The 25,729-nt window shown below is 46.2% G+C and overlaps 1 protein-coding gene across 1 annotated transcript; it reads right to left on the bottom strand.

The window, feature by feature from the left end:
- Nucleotides 1-181: 181 nt before the first annotated feature.
- IL17D (interleukin 17D) lies at nucleotides 182-20,864 on the bottom strand. The gene is made up of 3 exons (XM_044249398.1): nucleotides 20,850-20,864; nucleotides 20,193-20,488; nucleotides 182-1,955 (listed from the first exon to the last, which is right to left on the bottom strand). Exons 1-3 carry the CDS (start codon nucleotides 20,862-20,864, stop codon nucleotides 1,637-1,639), a joined length of 630 nt encoding a protein of 209 aa, XP_044105333.1. The 3' UTR covers nucleotides 182-1,636.
- Between the last annotated feature and the right edge of the window lie 4,865 nt (nucleotides 20,865-25,729).

Here is a 25,729-nt window from a genome sequence, read left to right as displayed (position 1 = left end):
AAGATTTATTTGCCAATAAGAGGCAGATTAAGAGAGACCATAAGCAGGGGGAGCAGCAGAGAGAGAAAGAGAAGCAGGCTCTCCATTGAGCAGGGAGACTGATGCGGGGTTTGATCCCAGGACCCTGGGATCATGACCTGAGCCAAAGGCAGACACTTAATGACTGAGTCAAACAGGCCCCCCTCAATTAAAAAAAAAAAAATCTTAAAAAAAAAAAAAAACCGAAACATATAAAAAAGGGACACTTCTTGGCTTGGTTGGGGTTGGGGAAGAGACACTGACTTACAGGAGTAGTTGATCTTTCAAAGACCAAATCAGATCTTAATTTAAACTTCAACCATAAAATTAAGATAAAGTGAAAACTAAGATAGTTTCCTCTAAAAATAAGTCAAGTCCATCAAAGCCGAGTCCAGAGAGAAATGCACACCGCCAACGTGCCCTTCACCTACAATTGCTTGAATGGTTTAAAAAGAACTTCTCACTTTTACAAATAATTGTGTTCATGGACAAACTTTCAGCCTACAGAAGGGAGTATGGTTTTAGCTCGCATTGCAGGATGTAAATAAAGAGGCCCCTGATACTGATTTCTGGACATCATAAGCTGGCTGGCTTCTCATGTGGCTAGTTCTTGAAGCCCTTAAAACTAAGCTGAAACTTGGACTCTACTGAGAATTGGCAGAGATAGCACATTCCACCTCTAGCCTTATCCACCACATCTTATTTGGTCCCACTTACTTTCAAAAGTGAAAAAAAAGTTTAATTATATACATCTGTGGCCCTTTATAGAGTCATGAACAAACCACATTTGAGGTTTCTGGAATCCCTGGCCAGTCTGGGGTGAGCTAAGCCTCCTGCAGTTCCATTTTACTCATGTAGCAGCCTGTGAAGATCTTTACTGAAGGTCACATTCAGCCCAGTTTTGTTACGGTCAGCAACTGGTGACAGGCTGAATTCAGGGACTCAGGCCCCAGTACCCACTAAAAAGTTTATCTGAGGATTCCAGTTGTGCTTCTAAAAAACCTTGCCAGAGGAGGAAAGGGAGAACAGAATGGTTATAAAATACTTATATGTCAAGTAAAAAAAATTTTAATATACGCAAAATTCCTAATATAAAAATAGTTTCTGCGTCATTGAAAACATTGAACAAAAAAAAAGTAGGTATATATTCTACTTAAAAAAAAAAAAAAAGATTTCTTTTAGAAGCACCCATCTACCCATCTATCTGTAGAGGCTGGCACCTCTTCTGAGAGCGTCCTAAAAGCATGGCACTGTAGCGGGGCAGGGGGAAGGGTCTGAGCACTGAGGACCACGGAGGGAGGACTACGGAGAGAGGACTACGGAGGGAGGGCCCCGAAGCCACTTCGCCACACACCAGGCTCCGGCTACATGCGGAAGGCCCTGGTGCTACGCTCCCTACCTGCGGCCGTGTACCCGGTAACTTGCCGGCAGCCTTCACCAGCCCCATGCCTTTGCCTAGAAGAAAACCAGGTGATGCTGAGTGAGAGCAAGCCGTCAAGCAGTCAGGTCGGAAGACCTCTGCAGTTCGGCTGTGTTTCATGGACTCCTCTCCGTCCTCGAGTCCGCTCGGGGGAGGCGGCTGAAGCAGCCCGCGCTCCAAGAGAGGGGCAGCAGCGCCTCAGGGCCGGCCTGGCTTGTCGCTGGGGCTGAGCAGGAGCTTGGCGCCCTGCTTGTCCATGCTGGAGTTGATGCTGTCCGCTTCCTTGTCCTGCTCGGGGACGCACGTGCAGCCCACCGGCACGGTGACGTATTCCTCGGCGTACACGGAGCGGCCGCCTGCGCACGCCGAGGTCCGCCGCAGGATGACAGTAGGCACGTACACCGGGGCGCTCCGGAAACGCAGGTCCTCCTCGCCGAACAGCCCGGTCAGGCAGCCCCTGCACAGGCAGTAGGCCTCGGGCAGGTACTTCGGGTACCTGGCAGGGTCGTAGGAAATTCTGCGGGGAAGAGAGCACAGCTTTAGTCCACGCTTTGCGGCAAGAGGAACACACTGCGTGCTGAGAGAGGGCAGCCAACAAGGACTTCCACTTCTGGGTTCAGAAGGTGTTGAGACCATTGATTAATGGAGCAGGAAGAAAGGTGGGGCTGGACAGTTCATCCCGCAGTTAGCGTCCACGCAAGATCCCAATCTTAGACGCACCATGTGACTGCTTTATGTTAAATGGTGAAGACAGTTTATAACTGTTAGTACATTCCCTAAAAATGCTTTCAGAGTCTGTGCTAATATACACAGAAAAGTAAAATGTATCTCTTCACGTTAATGACCGAAATTCATTGGCAAAGTGAAGAGATGTACAATGAAGCAGGCTCAGAGCCTGGAGTTAGAGCCTGGCAGAGGCGGCTGTAATCTGGAGCAGCCGGGAAGCGAGCCACGTGCACACTGATAGGCGGCCACAGGGCCACCAGAATGTGAGACGCCCTCCCTGCTTCCCGAGGAAACAACAGTCCTCAGCCCCAGAGCCCTGGTCCCTAAGGCCTCAGATCTGCCCCCCTTCAGACACTAGGCTCTGTAGCCCCAGGGTACCACCCACACCCTTCCCCAGGGAGGTGCCACCTCTGCAAGAAGCTAGCTGGCCCAGGTGCCAGACGGTGCAGGCACCAGCCACATGGCCTCTGACACAGCTATCAGCAAAGGCAGCTGCAAGACACCTGTCCAGAAGGTCACAAGGCGGGCCCTGTGTCTGTCAGGGTCTGTGTGCCCTCCTCTGTGAAGGGGCCAAAGCCATGCTGGAGAGGGCACGCTGGCCAGCCTGGGACATTTGAGAAACTAATGCTGGTTTAAATGTAATCACTTCCACCCTCCTCTAAGGCTCTCTATTTTCTGGTCAGATGCCAAGAACCTATGTCAACACCTACAAAACAGCCCACTGCCACAATGCCAGGGGAATCTAGGGCTTCACTGGGCCGGATGGTTCCCTGGGAGGGGAAAAAAAAAAGCACATTCTGGCAGGATTCTGCCCTCTGCCACCATCCCCTGCAATGAGCCAAGAGGTCAAAGCTGTGTTTGGTCACTAATGGAGACCCAGGGCTCTTCTGTAATGTCCCCTTGCACAGGGAAGGATGATCCCCATTCCTCATGGGACTGCCATTTCCCATGGCAATGGGAATTCTCATTTCCACGAATCTCTCCCACTTAAAACATGTGCAATCCTCTTACGAATGTTTCTCTTGCTTCTGGAACTGAGTCTTAGGGACCCTAAACTCTCAGAGCCAGAAGTCAGGACTTCTGGCCTCTCAAGCAACACACACACACTTGTAGACCCACAATGTGCCAAGCCCAAGAAGGCCCCAAAATTGCTGTGCCAATGAGAGCTTATGAAATAAATTTTTAAAAATAAGGTGTTCCTAGAGGTCTTTACAGCCAAGAACTTGGGATGTATATGGTTTCTCATCCAGGTTTCTGGACAGAAGAGTGTGGCTCCATGGAGAGGGACAGTGGCCCAGGCTGGCCTTCACCCTCTACGGTTTGCACAAGTTTTATATCCTTCCGCAGAAAACCCCTCTTGACTGGTTTTCTTATATGTTCCCCTGCTAATGACTAAAATTCATTCACAAAGTTAAGAAATTTCCAGTTAAGGGACGCCTGGGTGGCTCAGTGGGTTAGGCCGCTGCCTTCGGCTCAGGTCATGATCTCGGGGTCCTGGGATCAAGTCCCGCATTGGGCTCTCTGCTCAGCAGGGAGCCTGCTTCCTCCTCTCTCTCTCTCTGCCTGCCTCTCTGCCTATTTGTGATCTCTCTCTGTCAAATAAATAATAAAAAAATCTTTAAAAAAAAAAAAGAAATTTCCAGTTAAGAAGCATGTTCAGACCATCCAGTTAATGGGGCAATGGGGGGTAGGAGGCTTTGGAAAGGTAAGGGACAGGTCAGCGAGCAGTGGGGTGTCCAACAACAGAGCTGAGGATTTCTTGCAGAGAGGAGCTGAAAGGTGGACAGACCAGCGGTGCTTACTGGGGCCAACTGGGGGCATCTCAGGAGTAGGAGGCAGAAGCCTGAATGGACTTCAAGCATGGGAGGGACAGGGTTGTTACACTGATTGGCCAAGAGACTTCTCTATTGAGAGCTCATGTCAAGAGGAAGTGTTAACTCTCAATGGCAGGATGAGGGTGGATGGTTCCAGATATGTAAGGAAAGTACATGGGTTTCTTTTTCTGTTTGGATCCAACATCTTTAGACATTAGTAGACTGAAGCATGATTGGGTGGGAAAGAGTCTAGAAATTGTTATCTTCACACAGCACCAAATTTACTCACTGCCAACTACATGCCAGGGACCATGCCCCCCAGAACCCGGAGCTGGGAGGCCCACCCAGGCACAGCGGTGAGGGAGCTGGGTAACACCTGCTGCATGCAGAAAGGCCAGTGAGGCCAGGAGCCAACAGTTAAACTAGAGGACCCAGCCCAGCCTGCCACTTGAGCATTCTAAAGCCAAGAGGGACATCTGCAGTACTTGGCCACTGTCTGAATGTGGGGGATAAGGTCAGAGGAAAAGTCTGCAGTGATTCCACAGCTTCCTGTTGGGGTGACCAGAAAAATGGGAGTAGCAACAGGGGGAGGGGGACCTAGGAGGCCTCAGGCCTGGCCATCCCTACTGGTGGTTGAACGCTGAGGCACAGATATCTTCACCTCCCTTCTCGCTGTTATAAGGCAAAGGCAGAGTCAAGGGTGAAGGCTATGAAATCTGTTATGTGCAAACAGGGAGAGGGAGGGGTGGGAACTGTCTACACAATGTAAGTCATCTCTGAAGCAAAAACATTGAAATTTATACTGATTTTGTCTATTCATCTTTCCCTCCAACAGAAACACAAAAATAGTGGTTGAAAAAATATTTTTTAAGCTTCTCATTACCACTTTTTCCTCAGATCTGCTATGAGGAGCTTTTGGAACAAATGAGCTCTATCCTTGCAAGGACTGATAAAGTTGACCACCCTTACCGTTCCAACTTTTTCAACCTCCTCTGTAAAGCCTTGTTCTTACCCCTCATCTGAGGTATGCAGAGACAGAGCACTGGGAGGACAAGTCAGGACAAATCCAAACTCTTTGCTTTGCCTTCAGAGGCCTCTGCAGCATGGTCCCTACTCCATTCCTTTCCAACATTGCCTCAAGGTCTCCTCCTTCACACATCCTAGCCTACAGTCATCCCAAAGAGGAATACCCCCTTGCATGTGCTACAGCTCAACTTTTACTCAAGATGCCCTCCCCCCAAAACCAATATTAAATCTTGCCATATTTTAAGGTCCAATTCAAATCATTACGAGTTTTCAAATTTCCTTAGCCAAATTCATTCTCTTTCTCCCCCAGGTCCTCACAACACTTGGTGCCTGTGAAACAAAGCTACACTTTGTTAATGTTTTCCCCTGGGAGGGAAGATTCAGGGCTGTACTCTTACTCATCCTTGTCCCCTAACATGAGAGAAAGAGTTTGGTAGATGGTGAGCTGCTGATGGTGAGTCTGGACTGCATAGCTCCCTGTCCTTCATACCCTTAGGTCCATATAAGGCCCTAACTTAAAGTTTGATGAAAAAGGAATTTATACTATTTCTGGTCACCTTCAATATTTATTCAGCAACATCTGAGTGTGAGTGTGATGTTTTAGCCAATGAGGATAGAGATGAAACACAGATCTACTAACCAAGGACTCACCATTTCTGGGGATAAACACTTAGAGAGTTCATCCAGCTGTGGCAGCTGGGAAGGCTTCCTAGCAAAGGTGGTTCCTGGGTGGATTCATCCAGATGAGGACGGGAGAAAGGGCAGTTAGGACAGAGGGCAGAGCCTAGAGCCCAGGGATCAGGTCAGCATTAGGGAACTGTGGAACGGGAAGGGAAGTATGAGTGATGCAGGGGTAATCTGTGGAGGCTGGGTCATTTAGGGGCCTCAAATTCATAGTGAGGAATTTGGATTGGACCGTGAAGGCAAAGGGGAGGATGTTAAAAAGGGAAATGACCCAATCAGATGGAATTTTAGATAGATCTTCCAGCCTACACAGTAGAATATGGTCTGGAGCCCAAGAGAGAGGTACTGGCTGAAGGTAGAGATTTTTTTTTTTTCAAGATTATTTATTTATTTGACAGAGAGAAGATACAATGAGAGAGGGAGCATGAGCAGGGGGAGTGGGAGAGGAAGAAGCAGGCTTCCCGTAGAGCCGGAAGCCTGATACAGGGCTTGATCCCAGGACCCTGGAATCATGACCAGAGCCAAAGGCAGATGCTTAATGACTGAGCCACCCAGGTGCCCCAAAGGTGGAGACTTTTAAGTTATTAGCATATAGGGACGCCCTGGGTGGCTCAGTTGGTTGGACGACTGCTTTTGGCTCAGGTCATGATCCTGGAGTCCCGGGATCGAGTCCCGCATTGGGCTCCCAGCTCCACGGGGAGTCTGCTTCTCCCTCTGACCTTCTCCTCACTCATGCTCTCTCTCACCTCCTCTCTCTCAAATAAATAAATAAAATCTTTAAAAAAGAAAAATTATTAGCATATAGATGGTAGTTAAATAGGATAATTCAGGGAAGTATATGGAGAGACACAAAATGAAAGACAGGGAAAAGCAAGGGGAGGGGCAGCAGGAGAGGGGTAGAGGGAGAATCTTAAGCAGACTCCCCACAGAGTGTGGAGTCCGATGTGGGGCTCCATCCCACAACCCCAAGATCATGACCAGAGCTGAAATAAAAAGTCAGATGCATAACCAAATGAGCCACCCAGGCTTCTGGGAAAACCAATTTTTAAGGGAGAATATGTCTTACTGTGGAGATTGACAGAATCAGGAATGGCAGTCCCTGAGCCAAGGAGGGTGGTCGCTAAAGAGGGGCTGGCCAAAAACTGGAACTGAGGGGGACAGTTTACTGGAACTAGAGGGATGGAGGAACATGTTAAATGGCACTATGAGGATATGACCAACAGTATACAGAATGCTGGAAATTCAGCACATGTTTATTCCAAGGGAGAAAGGGAGGAAGGGAACCCCAAAGAGCACTGAGGAGAGTGACATAAATACAGGGGACATGGGGCACTGCTAACCTGCTTTACATCCACTGTCTCTGTGCAGTTGTGAATTGAGCAACTTTTTACTTGTAAGTGTCTCCATTTGGATGAAAACTTATGATTGCTTAAAAAAAAAAAAAAAAATCAGGGGCACCTGGGTGGCTCTGTGGTTAAAGACTCTGCCTTCGGCTCAGGTCATGATCCCGGGGTCCTGGAATCGAGCCCTGCATTGGGCTCTCTGCTCAGCCAGAGGCCTGCTTCCCTTCCTCTCTCTCTGCCTGCCTCTCTGCCTACTTGTGATCTCTGTCAAATAAATAAATATCTTTAAAAAAAAATTAAACCCAAACTAAGGACCTTTCCAAAAAACAACTGAAGGTACTCTTTAAAAGTGTCACAGTCTCAAAAGACAAAGAACGAAAAACTGCCGCAGACTGAAGGCCGCTAATGGGCCTAACCACCAGAGGCTGCGTGTGAGCCAGGGTGAAGTGCTGGGGCAGACAAGGGGCATTAGTGGACTGGCTCTGAGTAAGGACTCTGGATTCTAGGATTGTTATCAAGCATTTTCTGATCTTGATAATTCTACTGAGTTTTGATGCTGCCGTTTAGGGAATCTGGGTAAAGGGTACACAGGAATTCTTTGTATTAATTTCACAAAGGTTTTTGTTAGTTTGAAACTATTTCAAAATGTAGACTTAAATTATATAATAGAAAAAAAAGAGAAAAAATTTTAAGGTTCTAAAAAAACCACTAATAAGGTAATTAGGGAACTATGAACCTGACTGAATATTTGAAGATATTTGGGAAGTATGAACTTCCAGGTTTGTTAATGGTATTGTGTGGTTTTATTTAACAGAGTCCTTATCTTTTAGAGATGCACACCAGATACAAGAGTGTACACAGACATACATACACAAACAGTGCTAAATGCTTGCGAAGTTAGAAAGTGCCCTGGGAATTGGCCAACTGGAAAGTTAGTCGTGATCATTACTTTTGCAGATTTTCAAGCTCTCACGATGGCCACTGGGCAAGGGTATGGCCCCTCCATGAACATTCATGCCAGCCCATCAGGACAAAGCAACGCAAAGTACACACAGACCACTGCGAACACGTGGGTGCCTGGAGGCTACGGCCCCAGGAAAGTCTGAGGCAGGTTTAGAAAAGGAGTGCTGAGCAACCTACACTCAGGCAGGAACGCAGCAACCACATGGGTAGGAAACTTCCAGCAGGTCACCATAGCTGGAATGACATGAGTGCAAGCTCATGCGTACGGGGGGCGGAGATTTAGTAAGACGTGTAAGAAGTGGACAGGATCTTTGAAGACCAGCGCAAAAAGTCTGGATTTTATCTTCCAGATCACGGGAAGCCATGTGAGGATGGTAAGCATGTAGAAGCCCGATCAGTGGACGTTTAGAAAGACCTTTTTGATAGTGGCGTAGACCCAACTACAGGCCAAAATCAGGGTTGGGGCAGGAAGGTCAGGCACAGCCTCTTCACACTCAGTTTCCTCCAATGCTAGTGTGACCTGGGGGCATCCAAGATCCCTTTCAATTACAAGTAGTTGGGATTTATCTTTATCTACGCACTCCTGTATGCAGGTAACAATCTGTGTAACAATCCTCATACCATCTGTTAATGATAGGCAGAATGAACAGTCACTTAGATGCTGTGATCATCAGAAGGCTCATCATCTGACTAAAAATATCTGCTCCACCCCTACCAGTCGGCCCCCCAGGACTGAAACTTCCACTGGCACAGTGACACTTCTGGGCTAAGGCATTATGACAAAGAGACATCTGCCTACCCCTACTTCTGCCCGGTACATGGAACATAATAACAAGGTATATGCATTGGTGGGTTTCAAATTGTGGCTTATGATCAAGAGGTTTCTCTTAAAATAGAAATGTGCTACCAAGGGGAGGGGTGCAGATACAATGCAAATCACATCCTGATACCCAGTATGGTGGGTATCGATCCCAGCAGGTACCATGGAAGAGAGAAAGCACAAAGACGGACATTCTGAAGGACACTAGTTGGGGGGAGGTGGGGAAGAGATCAGGAAGAAAGGTCTAGAAGCTTTGGAGACACAAAGTTAAAGCCTGTCACCCCAACCTCCTGGCTTAAGAGTCTGAGGAAATTATCAGCCTGGAGTGTTTTCTAGTTAAAGAAAGCTACCATGAAAACAAGACATCAAGAAACTCCAACACAGATCCTTTTCTCTTACCAAACATGGAAATGCAATTGAGTAAGTCTCCTGCATGGCTGTCTTGCCTCCTTGTGAGCAATAATTCTTTTGTCTTTACATTTTCTGCATGCTACACTGTGGAAGCTTGGCACCGGAACATACTTGAAACAAATCAGGTTTTCCCCTCTGATGGGATCCAAAAGTGTCCCTGGGGCCACGTGTGAAGCCTGGCTTGAGTGAGTGACAGCTGGCCCAGCTTAATCCAAGAACAAAGGACAAGTCCTCCAGAGATGATTAGAGGTGATGGAAACTGAGCTTGGAGAGGAATGTGAGTGACAGCAGAGACAGAAAAGAGCACTGCCCCTGGGACCCTGAACTCGGTAGGAAACAATTCGAAGCGGTTCCCCAAAGACTGCCACCTGGAGAACAATGCGTACATTCCGACAGACAGAACCGCAGCCACCCGACGTGCTCTCCATCCCATGCCCAAGTATAGCTTGGTATTTACTGGCACAAACTCACCAGCATGGCTCACCTTCCCACTTTGCAAAACATACAATTATTTTGATCTCAAGACAGCAGAGGCTAAGTATGATTGTTTCACAGCCATTCCAAGATCCCAAACTAATGGAACAAAGTTGGGGAAAATACCTTCTCTGGTTCAGACTGGAGACCCACAAGGACTGAAATGGTCTAAGTGGAAACAAAATTGTCTCATAATTGTCTTGCCAGATCTTAAGGTCAATGTGTTCAACTCATTGTCAATTACTTTTTTAAAAAGGGCAGGATGAAAAAAAGGGGGGGGGGGCAGGATGGAGTCATAAGCCTAAAATTTCAGTCCTATTTAGTTACCAATATCATTGCCTCTGCCTGGTTCTTTGCTGCAGAGAGGATGGAGCTGATGACTAGGCTACTTCCTCCAGCTTCCTGATGGCAGGACTGTTAATGTGTTTTTGTTTTTTTTTAAGATTTTATTTATTTATTTGACAGAGAGAAATCACAAGTAGACAGAGAGGCAGGCAGAGAGAGAGAGAGGGAACAAGCTCCCTGCTGAGCAGAGAGCCCGATGCGGGACTCGATCCCAGGACCTTGAGATCATGACCTGAGCCGAAGGCAGCGGCTTAACCCACTGAGCCACCCAGGCGTCCCAATGTGGTATTTTTTAATCCATGTTTTTTGCTTACAAAGGACAGCTGTCATCTACTGAGTTTCTGAGATTCCCTAAATTAATCTATAAAGTACAGTTCTAAACAAAGTAGAGTTTTTGTAGAACTTGGCAAGCTGATCCTAAAATTCATAGAAAGAGAAAAAGTCCAAGAATACACAAGATAATTTTGCAAAGGAAAGAGGGGGACTCACTTTACCAGAGATTAAGATCTTCTGAAACCATGGTAATACAGGGCAGCCCTCTGGGGAAACTGAGGAGAACCAATTTCCCTTCCCAAGACCTAAGATTCCTCTGCAGAATATTTGTCTTTTTGCCCGGCAGGTGGGCAATAACAAAAGGCATAAAAAAGATTTCCAAACTGTGGTTTTCTGACCACGTGCATAAGAACCACAGTGGGAGTTAAAAGCACAGATTCGCACCCTTGACCCCCTGAGTCAGGATTTCTGCATACCAGCCAGCTGTGCATGTGACTTGTCTTGCTCCCTTGAAGTGGGGAGTCACTGACGGTCAGCAGGAGCCTGTTCCACAGCACAGCCAGCAGTTTCTTCAAAAGGTAGCCACATATATATTGACTGCAGTTGATAGCAAGTAATTAGATGATTGCATTTTCCCCAATACACCCAATTTTCATGATCCTACCAGTGTAGCACTCCCTACACTGAGAAATCTAACTAAAGCAGAAGGTCAGTGTTAACCAAACAAGCAACTGGCATTGTAGAGAGGATGGTGTGCGGATCTCAACTGTGCTTCACTGGAGGCCCACAAAGGAGCTTTCAAAACTAGTGATCACTATTCCCCCCACCCCAGAGATTCAGAATTCATGGTTCTGGCATGGGGCCAAGGTATTGGGATTTTTTTAAAGCTCTCCAGATTATTCCAACATGCGACCCTGGTAGATATGAGAGATAATGAGTCACTGAGATGGGGGTTTGTGTAACCTTCCAATTTCTTTTTCCCTTTGGAACCAGCCCTGAAGCTAGGTGGTTATGAGAGTATGGGGGAAAGAATGGTGCATGACGAGGCTCAGAGCTGCTATGAGAGGGCTCTGTTTGCAGGCCAGGGAGTAGCCAGGGTCATAAGGACCACAGTTTCCCTCTGCTGTAAAGCTGCGGCCAGCAGCTCCAACAGTTCCACCCTCTCTCTATTCCCTAAGGCCTGAGAGAGCCAAGATCTTCAATACATGCTGCCAAGGAGCTCTGAAAAAAGTTCTTCTGGCCCCTGCAAGAAAACAGCAGTTGTGCATTTCTCCTGAAAGAGGACATGGAAAAATCAGCCTGGGAGAGCAAAGTCTGAGCTGGCACCGATGCCCTGGAGTCAGAGCCCCAGTGGATTTCACCTGGCCCTCTTCACTGGCCAAGGAGAGCTAGGGGTCAGCCCTACCCCCCTGTGGGGACTGAAGTTGACTTTGGTGTGATCCTGAACTTGGCATCAAGGTCAGTCCTGAAGCTGAGCCAGTGAGGCAGGCTCCAGAACTGACCAGGCTCTCCTGCCAACCAGGCTGGCTCTGGACTACTGGGAACCTGGAAGGACTCACAGCTTGTCCGTCCTTTCCCTTTCCTGAGAAGGAAACTGAGGCACTGATAAGGCGAGGGGCTTGTCCAAAGTCTTTCAGCTCACCTGGCTTCGTCCCATCCGCTGCCCCACCCACAAAGCCACGCCATGGTTGGGGTATTCAGCTGGTAGCCAGATGCTTCGTAAGTGCTAAATCTACAAGCAGGAAATCCACTGATGCCATGTAAAATCTGTTTTCTGGAAGATCAGGGAAGATGAGAGAGACTCATGGCTTGGAAAAGAATTTGGAAGATAATTTGGAAAAAAAGCTTTCCCAGAGGGAAAGAGAGAATGAGAAATTAGAATGAGGGCCAGAATTTCTCAAAGGGTTTTATTCTTTTGTCATGGCAAATGCCACACATTCATTGCAGCTGGGAAATATCTCTTCAAAGGAAAAACATAGCTCATGCCCACGGGGTGGCTTAACTATCTTTCCAGGGGAAGCTGCAGAATTTGGGTTCAAAGCCATCTTTGATGTGTCCGTCCTTGGGGCAGGTGGGTGAAGCACCTCCGTGCATTAAGGGTGGAGCCCACCTTGATCTGAAATGAACCAGCTGTTGCCTTACAGTGTTCAGGAGGAATAATTCATACCAAAACATTAGCCTAGGCTATTTAATTCTGGAAGAGTCCTTAGCAGATTATTTTCTCTTTGACCTCATTACTTTAGTGAGCAATGTACTCATTACCATCCTTCAAAATCTTCATGTGCCATTTCTGGAAGACAGGCACCATAAGGAATTTCACTTCGTGGTATGTGTGTTCCTTCCAGGACTTGGCCCAATTCTTCTGTTGGTATCAAGAGTACAAACATTCTATTCAGGTGAGGACATTTGGAAGAGGTGACGATGGATGAAATATTATCATCATCCCTGGTTGCTCTAACAATGCTAAAGTAAAACCCAGGCAGTTGAAGAAAATAACTATCAAAGCAAAATGAACATATCTGTTTTCAGAAAGAGAGACTTTAATCCCATGACAATGCTCTTATTTTTACTCTGTGAAACAATGATAGGTGCAGTAGAGCCCATTATATTGAGTAGCTCAGAGAAAAAAATCCACGCAGTACTTCGGCCAATTAAACGTCACTTATCTATAAAAAGTTTTCCAGGGTTGGGGTAAGGGGAGGGGCGGTGCTCTGCTGGTTAAGTGGTTAAAGGGCTGCCTTTGGCTCTGGTCATGATCCCAAGGTCCTGGGATCTAGCACCGCCTCCCCCACCCTCCCCACAGTCAGGCTCCCTGCTCAGTGGGGAGTCTACTTCTCCCTTTCCCACTGCATTCCAACCCCCCCCCACCGCTGCCCCCGTGCTCTCCCTCTAATAATAAATAAAATCTTAAAAAAGTATTTTGGGGTGGGGTGTATCAACATTTCATAAACAAGCTGCCTTGAACCATGAGTGTCTCCTTTTCTAGGACAATGGGTTTGGTGAGCAGTGCCCTCACCCTCCCTGCAAGCTGTAACTGGAGACTTCCCCAGCGGGCAAGCGGACACTACTTCTGCTCTGTCCGCCCTCCCCTGTCCCTTTCCCCAGCCCTTCCTTTCTTGAACAGAGAGGTACCACAGTGAGCGGGCACAGAAAGGGCACAGCACCTGCGCTGCTACACCATATACAGATATTCCTTGAAGGTATGCACATTCCTAGTTTGTTCTTAAGCCGTTTGCAAAAGCTGTAGATTTGAATCAGGGACTGAGGAAAAAGTGCACTTGCTAAGGAGAATTATAAACAGGAAAGGACGCTTCTCCATTCCAAAGATCACAGGGCCCGGCCTCCCCAGGAGGAAGCCAGGCAGGTCCGCCACGGCGGCCGGGGAGAAGGCGGGTTGCCGCGGTGCTGCCCCCTGTCGGTCACAGTGGATGCAGCGACCCCATTGAGGCCCCCTCCCTGGGAGAAGGATTGGAACGGGTGCAGTCCTACAAGACTTTGGAGTAAGGCAACCACTGTGCTTAATGCTGGGACACAAACATGCAAGTGCGTCAGGGGAAAGGGGGCATTTAAAAGAAAATATTTTAAAAGGGGGCTCAGTGCAGCAGAGAGAACGTCAACATTATACTAACTCCTCTCACTATCTCTGGTTAATGTTATATTCCCTTCACAATTTTACAAATGACATGATGAGGGAAAAGTGATGTGATCGTTGCCCTGAGAATGTGCGAGGAAAGCGGCAGGTCTGTGTTCTGAGCACTGCCCTGGCTCGGGCAGTATGTGGGGAGTGGACGCAGCTGTTTCTGCAGTGGTGAAAGGGAATAGGTGATGGACAGTCCCAGGGGAAATAGGATGTTTGGGTTAGCTGAACTGAAAGGTTAGAAGAGGGTGAAGCACAAATACCCTTTTTATTTCAACCTTTCCTGACAAAAACCTTTCTAAAGTGCAGTGTTGCTAAATATCCGATGATAGATTTATCATGAAGAACACGAAGTTCATCCCTATAAATGGGCATCACTGGTCTGGCCCAGGGGACAGTGGTGACCTTGCCTGACTCACACATGAGCTGGAAGCCATTGCTGTTGCTGTGCCTGTCTTCCCCAAAAAAGTCACCTGTTGAAAGTTCTGGTAATAGGGAGTGGTGCCAATTTGGGTTCTGCATGGGAAAAAAATCAGCCTATCCGATCTGGTGATTGTACTACTGGACTCTCCTCCAGCCTGTCCCCCTGCTGAGACAGCTCCTCCTCCCCCAAGGCTCCTCTGCCCTGGGAGGATTTGCCCAGCTGTGGGTGGTCTCACCGCCTCTTCCAACTCCCTGCTGGCAGTTGCCTTTATTTTTAAGTCCCTCACCCTCCCCATGCCCTTTCCTCTTTCTTCTCTCTTCTTCTCTGTTCTATTACTTCTTCTTTCCATTTATTTCCCTTGCTGTGTTTGCTACCCATGGAGTTGTTTATTGCAAAATAAATTTAGGTATAGTCTCTTAAATTCACAGGAGGAAAGAGTATATGGAAAAGTAGCAAAACCTAAAATTAAATTGTTGTGCATTAATCATAACCTAGAGAAAAGTTATCTTTAGACCATGACCCCAAATTGAGAAATATAAACAATTTAAAAATCAGAGTATTGGTAGGTGTTTATCTTTGGGGTTTCAACATCAATGAGTGATGTGTACCTTTAAACCTTAATGAACCTCAGTGTTCTTACAATGTATTTCTTACTATGTCAGTTTGGCTTAAAAAAGTTAATGCGCAATTACATTGATTTTATTCTTGGCATTTTGTTTCTAAAGCTAAAGAGAAACAAACATGATGCCACAAAGTAAATGAGAAAATATTTTTATATTCTGGAAGTTGAATGCTGCTTTTCTACTAGCACATTGGTCAGGAGCATGGGCCAGATGGAATTAAAGATCCAGGATGAGGTCCTGGGCTCTACCATTTAATGCCTAAACTCTTGGCCCAATACCTTCATGTCTCCAGGCCAAGTTCCCCACCCATAGCAGCTTAGCTGTGGGGGCACAAGCGGCCCCAAAAAGTACAGTGTCTCTCCTGTCAGCCAGAACAAACAATTCTCTTCAGACCAATGCTCAGGGAAAATCAAGGCTGTTAAGTTTTGTTTCTTCACTCTCTGCTTTTTCCTCATGGTTGGTGAATTTCCCTTTCTGCTCTCAATTTAAAAAGGAAGATGTTTTTAAAATCAGTAATACATGCACATGGTAGAAAATTCAAAACATATGAAGGAGTGAAAAGGAAGTCTACTTCCTCCTCTATCCCCAGCCTTCCAGGTCCCTTCCTGACAGGCACCATGATAACCATGTTCTAAAGCTGCCCCTAAGTGTGTGGGGGTGGTGTGTGTGTGTGTGTACGTGTGTGTGTATATTTAAAAATAACATATGTATGTGTTATATAATAGCTTCTCTTTAACATGCAAATAAAGCTATTACATAGCTTCTCTCTAACAAATGACACTGTACTGCAACTTGCCGTGTTGCCCTCTATGTTGGTGATGGACTAGTCTCATTAGGCAGGTTTACAGCTGCCCCATATCTCTTTCTGGCTGTTTTATGACATTTTATTGACCTAGTTGCCTATTGGTGGGTGTTGGGATAGTTTCCAATGCCCTATTACCACCACGGACACGATTGTACATACATCATTTGCTACACAGACAGGTATGGCTGGAGGAGTAAACCGGTACCTAGAGCTGCTGGGTCAAAGAGCAAGTATATTTAAAATGTGAATGGCTAATACCTGGTTGTGTGGTTTCATACCCCCTGCTGTAATGAGACTGCCTTTTTCCTCACCCCTTTGCCAACAGAGCCAGGTTTCTCAGCCCTGTTTTAATATGCATTTCACTTTAGGTTGCCTGAGTTTCACATAACTGACTCCTTTACCAGGAACTACCCATGATCTTTGTTCCACCCTATATTACATCTTTTTCTTTCTTTTTTTTTTAAAAGATTTTATTTATTTATTTGACAGACAGAGATCACAAGTAGGCAGAGAGGCAGGCAGAGAGAGAGGGGGAAGGAGGCTCCCTGCTGAGCAGAGAGCCTGATGTGGGCTCGATCCCTGAGACCCTGAGATCATGACCTGAGCCAAAAGCAGAAGTTTAACTCATTGAGCCACCCAGGTGCCACTATTACATCTTTTTCTTATTGGTTTGTAGAGCTCTTTAGGAAGCCCTTTGTGACATGGGTTGCAAGTATTTTCTCCTAGTTTGTCCTTGTATTTTTCTAATTTAATTTTGTTTTGTTTTGTTTTGCTTCTTTGTTTTTAAGATTTTTATTTATTTATTTGACAGACAGAGATCACAAGTAGACAGAGAGGCAGGCAGAGAGAGAGAGGGAAGCAGGCTCCCGGCTGAGCAGAGAGCCTGATGCGGGACTCGATGCTAGGACCCTGGGATCATGACCTGAGCTGAAGGCAGAGGCTTTAACCCACTGAGCCAACCAGGTGCCCTTCTAATTTTATTTTATTGTTTATTTTGCCAAGAAGAAATGGCATATAGAACTGTGTAGGTGAATGTATCAGTCTTGTCTTTTATGGCTTTGGGGGGGGTCTGTAAGCTACTAAATTGGCCTCTCCACTCCAAGACTGTAAATATAATTGATTGTGTTTTTTATGGGTTTGTGGTTTTATTTTTACATTTAAATCTTTCAGTCATTTGTTATTTATTTGTATATAGAAGTGAGATACAATCATGTTTTTCCAGTTGGTTACTCAGTTGTCCCAACACCATTTCGAATGATCCATCTCCCCCTTAAAAGTATGACGTCACCTTATAATCCAAATTTCTATTTTAAATCCTATCTTATCCACCTAAGTCATCCTTTCCGTGCCTTCCTGTATTTCTTACTGGCAGTCTGTTTCCCCATCCTTCTTCCTTTGGTGTTCTCTCTGACTCGTTTTAGACTTAACATACTACTTCTAATTCTATACTTAGAGTTGCAGAGGCGAGCGTACTCTTCCCTCCAGGCTACACAGGTCCCACAGTGACACCACTAAGAAACCAGTCCTGTCCTCTGCTTTAGAAGAGGTTTTGAGCTTCTATGAGAAAATTTTTTTTTTCCAGTCTTCCAGTGACTCAGGAGCATTGAGAAGTGATCAGAGGTCAGGAGAGAAGAGAGGCCATCTCCTGGTGGGAGAAGGCAGGGCTTGCTTTAGTACCCAGCAGTTTGGAGTCCTGGCCCAGTTCCCATCCCTAAAAGACTGTCCTTCATTCAGAGAGTGTAAGCCTCCATTTGCTCACAGGGGAGTAATGTCATCGGTATTTCTAAATAATAAGAAAACTAATGCAGATGATACCACCATCAGCCACCTGATACAGATATAGCTCCTGCTCCCAGGCTCCATACAGCACAACCTGGGCAGCTTAGACCCGGACTGCTCTATGCTGTGTGTTGTTCTTTTCCATGACCTACCTTAGCCACTCCCTCCTCCCTGCTGCTCTTAGAACTTTCCCAGGAGACACAGGTAAGGTAGTAAAGGCAACTCAACTTAACTTACTATGCAGAATTCTAGGGCTGACACCTCCTGATCTGTACTTCAGTCCCAATCTTTCTTCTGAGACCACATTTCCAAGTCAAGTTGGATATTCATACCTGTGTTCCTCTTAGGCATGTAAAACTAAACTCAACAGGTCTACTACTGAATTTACTTTCACCCAAAAAACTCTCCTCATTCATTTTCTCTGTTTTGCTTAAATACCATCAACAACGCAAGCCAGAAACACAAGAGATGCCCAAGGAGGTCTTGAAAGATCACTGCTCTGTGTTACTCTTCTGCCTTTCAGACCACAGCCTAGCCTGGGAGACATCTATTTGCCAGGAGAGCTTAGAATTCATTAAAAATTCTCACTTTGCAACTTCTGCCTGGAGAAGACAAGCTCTTGTTTTGGGAGATCTTCCAAGCTTCTTTAATACTATTTAGCATATCAAGGGTGTAATATGAGGTTGGAGGAAAAAGGATAATATAAAAGCCCATCCTTTGGACTGTGGATATGATGGGAAGAAAGAGGAAAAGCAAGAGAATGAAGGCATCAAAAGGAATGGTTCAATATGTGTGTCCTGAGGGCATCAGACGAATGAAGAGTCAATTAGGGCAGGAGGGAGTTCTGGGCCTGACTTCCATGGTGGGAGGGAGCTCAGCCCCAAGCGAACCTGATCCTCAGCAGAGCGGCCAGGAGGAGGGAAGGCCCCTGACTAGCAGGTGGATGCTTGGAGAAGCCTGGATTGGTTTCAGACAAAATCATTACATTCTGCATATCTTAATAGCAGATATGCACTTAAAGGCTTAAAGACACTTAAAGCCTCAAGCCATTACATATTTTACACTCTCCCTCTCCCTCACTCCCACATACAATCATCATGCACCAAATCTTGTCACTTTAACTTCTTTAAGTAATACCTTTCAAGCTGACCCTAGTCTCACTTTTTCCACTGCCGCACTGCCTGAGTCCAGACCCTAACTACCTTTTGCCGGAAGTACTGCACTGCGTCCCGTGTCTCCCTTCAGATCCATCCCTCATCAGGGGTGCCTTACCAAAACACAAAGTGGTCACATGACTTCCTTCATCAAAAAACATCCTACAGGATACATATCAAACTTGTAACATTGCTTTTTAATTTTTTTTAAATTAACACATAATGTATTATTTGTTTCAGGGGTACATGTCTGTGATTCATCGGTCTTACACAATTCACAGCACTCACCATACCACGTACCCTCCCCGATGTCCATCACCCAGCCACCCCATCCCTTCCCCCCACCACAGCATTGCTTTTAAGGCCAAATCTAGTTTCTGCTTCCCTCTGCAGCCTCCTCTCTTGCCACTCCCAGCCACACAGAAACACACATGCGCTTGCCATTCTTCCATCTCTTCCCTCTTGTCATAAGCACTCCCTGTGAACCACACTTGTCCTTGCTTTTTCACTGAGGGCTTTTTCAGGTCTGTGGCAATGTGAGGGCTCCCTCCTTGTACAGCGAACTTTGAGCCCTTGAGGACGGTGGTACTCAACAGTTAACAGCAGGGAAGGGAACAGTCATAAATGTGTGCTGGGGACATCCCCGCCACACTATACCCTACACAAGCCCTAGAACACCCCAGCCTCACTACTTTGTATGTTATTCCTTTCTTCTGGGATGACCTCTTTACCAGGCCAATCTCCGAGTTATGCCCATTCTCCAAAACACATTTCAAATGCCATTTTGATCCCCCTCACCACTTCACACTATCACACTCTTAAGCTTTCCTGTCAAATAGTGTTCTGCCTTGTTTCTTTCCCAATTATCTCCACTTCTCCCTTAGACTATAAGCTCAGATGAAGGGCTTCTTAAGGTTTAATGCTCAACAGTGTCTGGACCACCGCCACAGGCACTCAGAAAATGTCTGCAGACTGCCACACTAGAACTTCACCGGTCTCCTGTACAAAATTCTAATGACGGATCACTCGGGTTGGTCCCTTGCGGAATCTACTGAACTATATACCTGGCAAATAGGTACTCAAGAAACATCTGCTCCGTATTCAACAGTGAAAGGGTAAATAACGGGATGCAGGTTTCCCTCTAGCGAGAGATGATGAGACCTTTGCGGGAATTATTTATTCCCAGCCCAGTCTCTGCACTTGGTCCGCCCGCCTCCCTACCTGCCCTGTCTCGCTACATCTGCCCATCCCCGTCCCTCTTCGCGACCCACCTAGCCACTCCCGACCGCCCCGCCCTGCCCCGCCGCACCTGCCCTGGCCACTGGCGCCCAGCCTGCCCCGCCCGGCCCCGCCCTCCTCACCACCCACCTCACTTTCGCAGGCCCCACCCTCCGCATCCCACCTGCCTCGCCCAGCCCCGCCCTGGCCGCCCCACCGCGGCCCCGCGGCTCACCTGTAGGCCCACGGCGACACGCTGCGCAGGTTGGTGGGCGGCCGGAAGCGCCGGTCGCCCGGCCTGCCCCCTGCCGGGCAGCTCGCGTTACGCGCTTGCTCGCGCGGCCCCAGCTGCAGCGTGTGGTGGAAGGCGCCGAGCACGCCCGCCGCCAGCCGCCCGTACAGCTGCTCCAGGAGCTCCTCGGGCCGGTCGGCGCAGCCCCGTGGCCGCGCCGGGCGTCTGTTCGCCCTCAGGGCACCTGCGGCCCGGCCAGGCCCCAACGCCAGCAGGACGCCGACCACCAGCATCCAGACCTGCAAGACAGGCCGCACTCAGCGTCCGCCTGCGGCGGAGGAGCCCGCGCCCGCCCGCGCCCGGCCCGCCGCGGTCTGGGAGCCGGTGGGCGCCCCCCGTCGCGCAGCGGACCGTGAGGCGGGCCCGGAGGATGGGTGCTGACCAAACGGGCCCCCGAGCGCCGCCCCCGCCCGCCCGCCGCCCTCGGGGGCCCCGGGACCCTGCCCTGCGCCGGCCCGCGCGCCCGGGGCCGCCGCCGCCGCCGCCGCCCCGAGCCGGGGGCCGCGGGGGAGACGGCTGCGGGGTGCGCGTGTGCGTGTGCCTGCCGGGCTGCTGCGCCCTGGGCTGCGAGTGCCTGTGACGGCCGTCCGCGCCACTTACCCCCGCACGCGCCATACTCCCGCGGCGGCGACCTCGACGCTCCGCTTGCAGCGCCCGGCCGGTCAGCGACGGAGCCTGCCGAGCCGGCGGCCGCGCTTGAGACGCCGGAGCCCGCCGCCCTCAGACTCACGCCCCCACACCCTCGTCATCCGCCCGCCTCCCTCCCGCGGGGGCTGCGCGGCCGAGGAGGGGCCGGCGCGGGGTCTCGGCGTGGACAGCCCCGGGTGCCGGCCGTCTTAGCACCGGACTTGGCTTGAGTGAGTTCCCTCGGGCGTTTCCTCCTCTGCGTCCGCGGGCGCGCACCGACGAGCCGGGGCCACGAGGTCGTTGCCCGGGTTCTCAGGAACAAGCCGGGGCTGCACCCTGTGCTTCTAGGACTGGAGCACATTTGCCCCCTGATGAAATGCACTCACCAGTAACCCCGGCATCCCCCCGGTTGTCAGGAGAGACCCGCACCACCTGAGGGCTGGCCAGCCGCGTTGATTCGCGCCCGACGAAAGTGGCGCCTTCCGAGGCCCGGGGAAGAGCGAGCTCGGAACTGCGTGCTGCGCGGCAGACGGGGAGGACGAGCGAAGGTGCTGCGGCCCTGCCCTGGCGCTGGCCTGTCTGGCTGAAGAAGGCCTGGAAGGAACTGGGCAGATCTGCAGATCTCCAGAGCTCAAAAGTGGGGCCAGCTTTGTGAAGTTAGGGGAGACAGATTCTGGCTCAGGGCAAAAAGATTCTTCTAGTAATTAAAGCTCTCCGAAAATAGAACAGACCATCCGGAAAAAGAAAGAGCTAAAACCTGGAAGATTCTCTTCTTCAGGACGACTTCCTCTTCTGAGACTCCATAGTTCAAAGAAATAAATTTATTAGAGATTAAAACATCTCTTTTTAACAGGGTGAGAGGAGGTCGTTTCTCCTTTCCCCTCAACACTCACGAAACGAACCTTCTGTGCCTCTTCTAGCAACTCTAAAATCAAAGTACTAAAATCCCCCAACTTGCATTTTTAGGTCTGTGAGTGGGCATCACTTGATCTATTACAGTGTTGGATAATTCCTACTCCATGATATCTGTAAGTGCAAGCAGTCTTGTAAAATAATATTCTGTGAATAAATTTTAAAATATATTTAAATGAAGGGACTCTATTATACTTCAAGAACACAAGAAAACATGCTCATTTGTTCTACAAATTAATGCTTTTTAGATGGCAGGCTAATGAATATGGCCATTTTACAGCAGTCATTCTTTGAAAATGAAAACGAAAGACTGATACCTTGAAAGTGTAGAAAATAGGTAATTTATGCTTCCCTGAATGGTTTGAAGCTTTGATATTTGACTGCCTTGGTTGTCTACAAGGTATTGGTCTCCTTGATTAAATGACATTTCATTTGTGCTGTGTAGAAAAAGCAACACTTTTACATGCCTTGAACATTATGTAACTGAAGAATTTCAGAATTACTGCTAAAAATCCACTGAAATCTCCAATTTAAGCAATTTACAGCTCTTGGTGAGTAAACATGTGTTTTGAGGTTCTAAAACACTTCTTTTCTGACTAGTAGATAAATTGTTCATGTTCTTTGTTATCTTTCTGGTAAAATGGGAATAAAGATCAGTATTCTAAATACTGCTTATTTTGTATTTGATAAAAAGTGTGGGAGTCCTTTAGGAGAATGAGACTATCATTACAATAGTTTTCCTAGGAATACTCAGTATGTCTCATTACAATATCCTTTCATATGCAAGGGGACACAACTTAATTGTGCCAGGCTGTTAATTCTGTATGTTTTTCAACAAAATACCTGTTGTTGTCTGGTAGCAATTTCTCTCTTCTTTCTTGATTGGAAATACAAAGTATTTCTCTTCTTTCTTGGTTGGAAATAGAAAGTATTTCCTTCCCAACAGTTTCACCTGAAAATGCTTACCTATTTGATAGAACATAAAATTCATCTTTGTGAGTCTAGACAGAGTTGAGAAAATTTCTCAGAAACAGGTGCAAAGGGATGCCTGGGTGGCTCAGTCAGTTAAGCTTTTGCCTTTGGCTCAGATCATGATCTCAGGATCCTGGGATCCAGTCCCATATCAAGCTCTTTGTTCAGTGGGGAGCCTGCTTCTCCGTCTGCCTGCTGCTTCCCCTGCTTTGTGCTCTCTCTCTCTGACAAATAAATAAAATATTTTTTAAAAAGTGCAAAATGTTTTGTCTAATTTTTCATCAGTTACCCTCAAGTCTGAACATATGTATGCACATACGAAATAAACATGTTAATAATTAAAACCAAATTTAAGAAAAATGAGAAAAAGGCAACCAACTTCCTCATGTTCCCTTAGAAATTAATGCTTCTCTGGTGTTCTTTACTGAAGATGTCACCATCCTTGTAGTTACAAAATCTTGATCTCAAGTCATCCTCAGTTCTTCCCTCTCAACACCTCGTCCACTCAACCATTCCAGTACAGACACAACTTAAAACAGACCAAGCTGTTGGGAAAAATCTTTTAGGCACCATAACTCTGAAAGCCAGCATGAGGTTGATCACTCCTATAGTTAGATTTTGGGTTACCCATGCTTCCTTCCTTCCTTTAAAGGACTGTCACATTTTTCCACCAGTAGTGCTTTTTATTACTACCACCTTCTTGGTTAGCACCTGGATCTACCATCACTCCTGCTTATCATTCCTGGCACCTCTAACATCCACAGAAATAATTTATTCAAATTAATTCTAAAGGACTACCTCCATTCCAATTGTCTTTTCTTCCATTTTATCTCAACTATCAAATCATATGGTTGTACTCCAGATATTATCATTACCAATAACTGCACTACATGCAAATATAGGATTTAAAATAGCTACTCCCTGATACAATCACTATTCTCTGATCTCATCAGTTCTTCTAATCTTACCACTTTTCTACTAAGCATCCCATTCTTGAGTCCTTATTTCCTTCTTTGTCTACTTTAGAGTTCATGGTTCAGCACTATTACCACACCCTTGCAAACACCATTAATCCCTTGTTCCTTTTTTCCTCTTAATATTTGCTCACAATAATCCCAACTCCATTAAAATCATACAACTTGGTTTATTAGACTCCATTCTAATTTCTGACCACAAATCTCAGATAAGCATTCAACACACACATCCATTACATTTCCCCAGTTCTATTCCCTTTTACCAAGATCATTAATTTACATTTCCTCTCTATCGAATCTCTACTACTCATTTCCCTCCTCACCAAATGTTCCATACCCACAGATGAAAGCTATTTTTTTTCTACCACTGAATACTAACCTATTTTCATTCAGTTTCACATATTCTGCCTTCTTTCCTGATACATTTGATAAACCCTTGACCCCAGTTCCCGCTCTAACAACCATCTAATTTCCTTACTTTTTAAAAATATTTATTTATTTGACACAGAGAGAGAGCACAAGTGGGGGTGCAGCAGGCCGAAGGTGAGAGAGAAGGATCCCCACTGAGCAGAGCGCCAGACTGATGTGGGGTCCAATCCCAAGACTTTGGGATCATAACTTGAGCCAAAGGCAGCCTCTTAACTGACTGAGCCACCAAGGTGCCCCTAATTTGCTTCCTTTTATAACAAAATGTTCTGAGTTGTGTCCCTTCTCTGGCTCCAAAACCTCATTTTTTACTTTCTGCTCAACCTATCCTAGTTGGCTATTTATCTGCAACACTTCATTGCAATAACTTTTAACAAAGTTGAAGTGATATAATTATTGCCAAAGTCAATTGTGTTTATCTAATTATTAGATTTTTTTGCACACTTTCACATACTTAACCACTCCCTTAGTCCTTATTCCTTTTGATTAATGTTTGTACAGTGTACCTTTTCCCATCTTTTCATTTTCAACCTGTCTGTGCCCTTATGCTTAAAATGTCTCTTGGGATGCCTGGGTGGCTTAGTTGATTAAGCATCTGACTCTTGATCTCAGTTCAAGTCTTGATCTCTAGGCCTTGAGTTCAAGTCCCACATTGGGCTCCAAACCCAGCATGGATGTGGACTTAAAAAAAAAAATGTGTCTCTTCTAAGTAACATATAGTTTGATTTAATTTTTAGTCCAGTCTGATAAGCTTTGTCATTTAACTGGAATATTTAATCTTTTTACATTTACTGTATTAATAATATAACATAATTATTAATACAATTAGTATTTACTAATTATATAATTATTTACATAATTTGGTTTACTTTTTAATACTAATATGTAAATACTAATATAATTGGGTTTACATAAATTATATATAATAACTTAAAATGTGTTAGTATAACAAGTATTTACTTGTAAATTATGTAATTATTAATATAATTTGGCTTACTTTTTTATACTTACTAATATGTAAATACTAAATGGGTTTAAGTCCTACTATCCTGTTACTTGTTTTCTATTTTTCCATCTGTTCTTTTTTCCTTCCCTGCCTTTTTTGAATGAATCAAGTACTTTTGTTATATATTATCCTTCATTAGCTTAAAAAACTTCTATTCTGAAATAATTTCAGATTTATAAAAAAGTTGTAAGAATAGAATAAATAACTCTATTTGCCCTTCACACAAATCCATTAATTGTTAACATTTTTCCACATTTATCATTACATTTTTTTTCAGACATCAGGATCCTTTGTTCCAAAATATTTTGGTAATGTATTACGGAAAAAGGGCATTCAGTTATGTAACCACAATGTAATTATCAAAATTAGGAAATTTTACAGCTAATAGATTGTCTAATAGACCTATTCATATATAAAGTTGTCCCTATAATGTTGTTTAGAACAAATTTCCCCCAATCTAGGATCTGAATGAGGATCATGCACTACATTTCATTGACATCTCTTTGTCTGCTTTAATCTAGAGCATTTCCTCTGATATTTTTTGTCTTTCATGATCTTAACTT

Source organism: Neovison vison, chromosome 5 (assembly GCF_020171115.1).
Source record: "Neovison vison isolate M4711 chromosome 5, ASM_NN_V1, whole genome shotgun sequence".
NCBI classification, from domain to species: Eukaryota; Metazoa; Chordata; class Mammalia; order Carnivora; family Mustelidae; genus Neogale; species Neogale vison.
This window is presented reverse-complemented; position numbering and strand designations above follow the sequence as displayed.

Coding starts and splice junctions, on each gene's coding strand:
- IL17D (XM_044249398.1), bottom strand. Junction 1,956..20,192: donor GTGTCGCCGTGGGCCTACAG/GTGAGCCGCGGG, acceptor TCTTCCCCGCAG/AATTTCCTACGACCCTGCCA.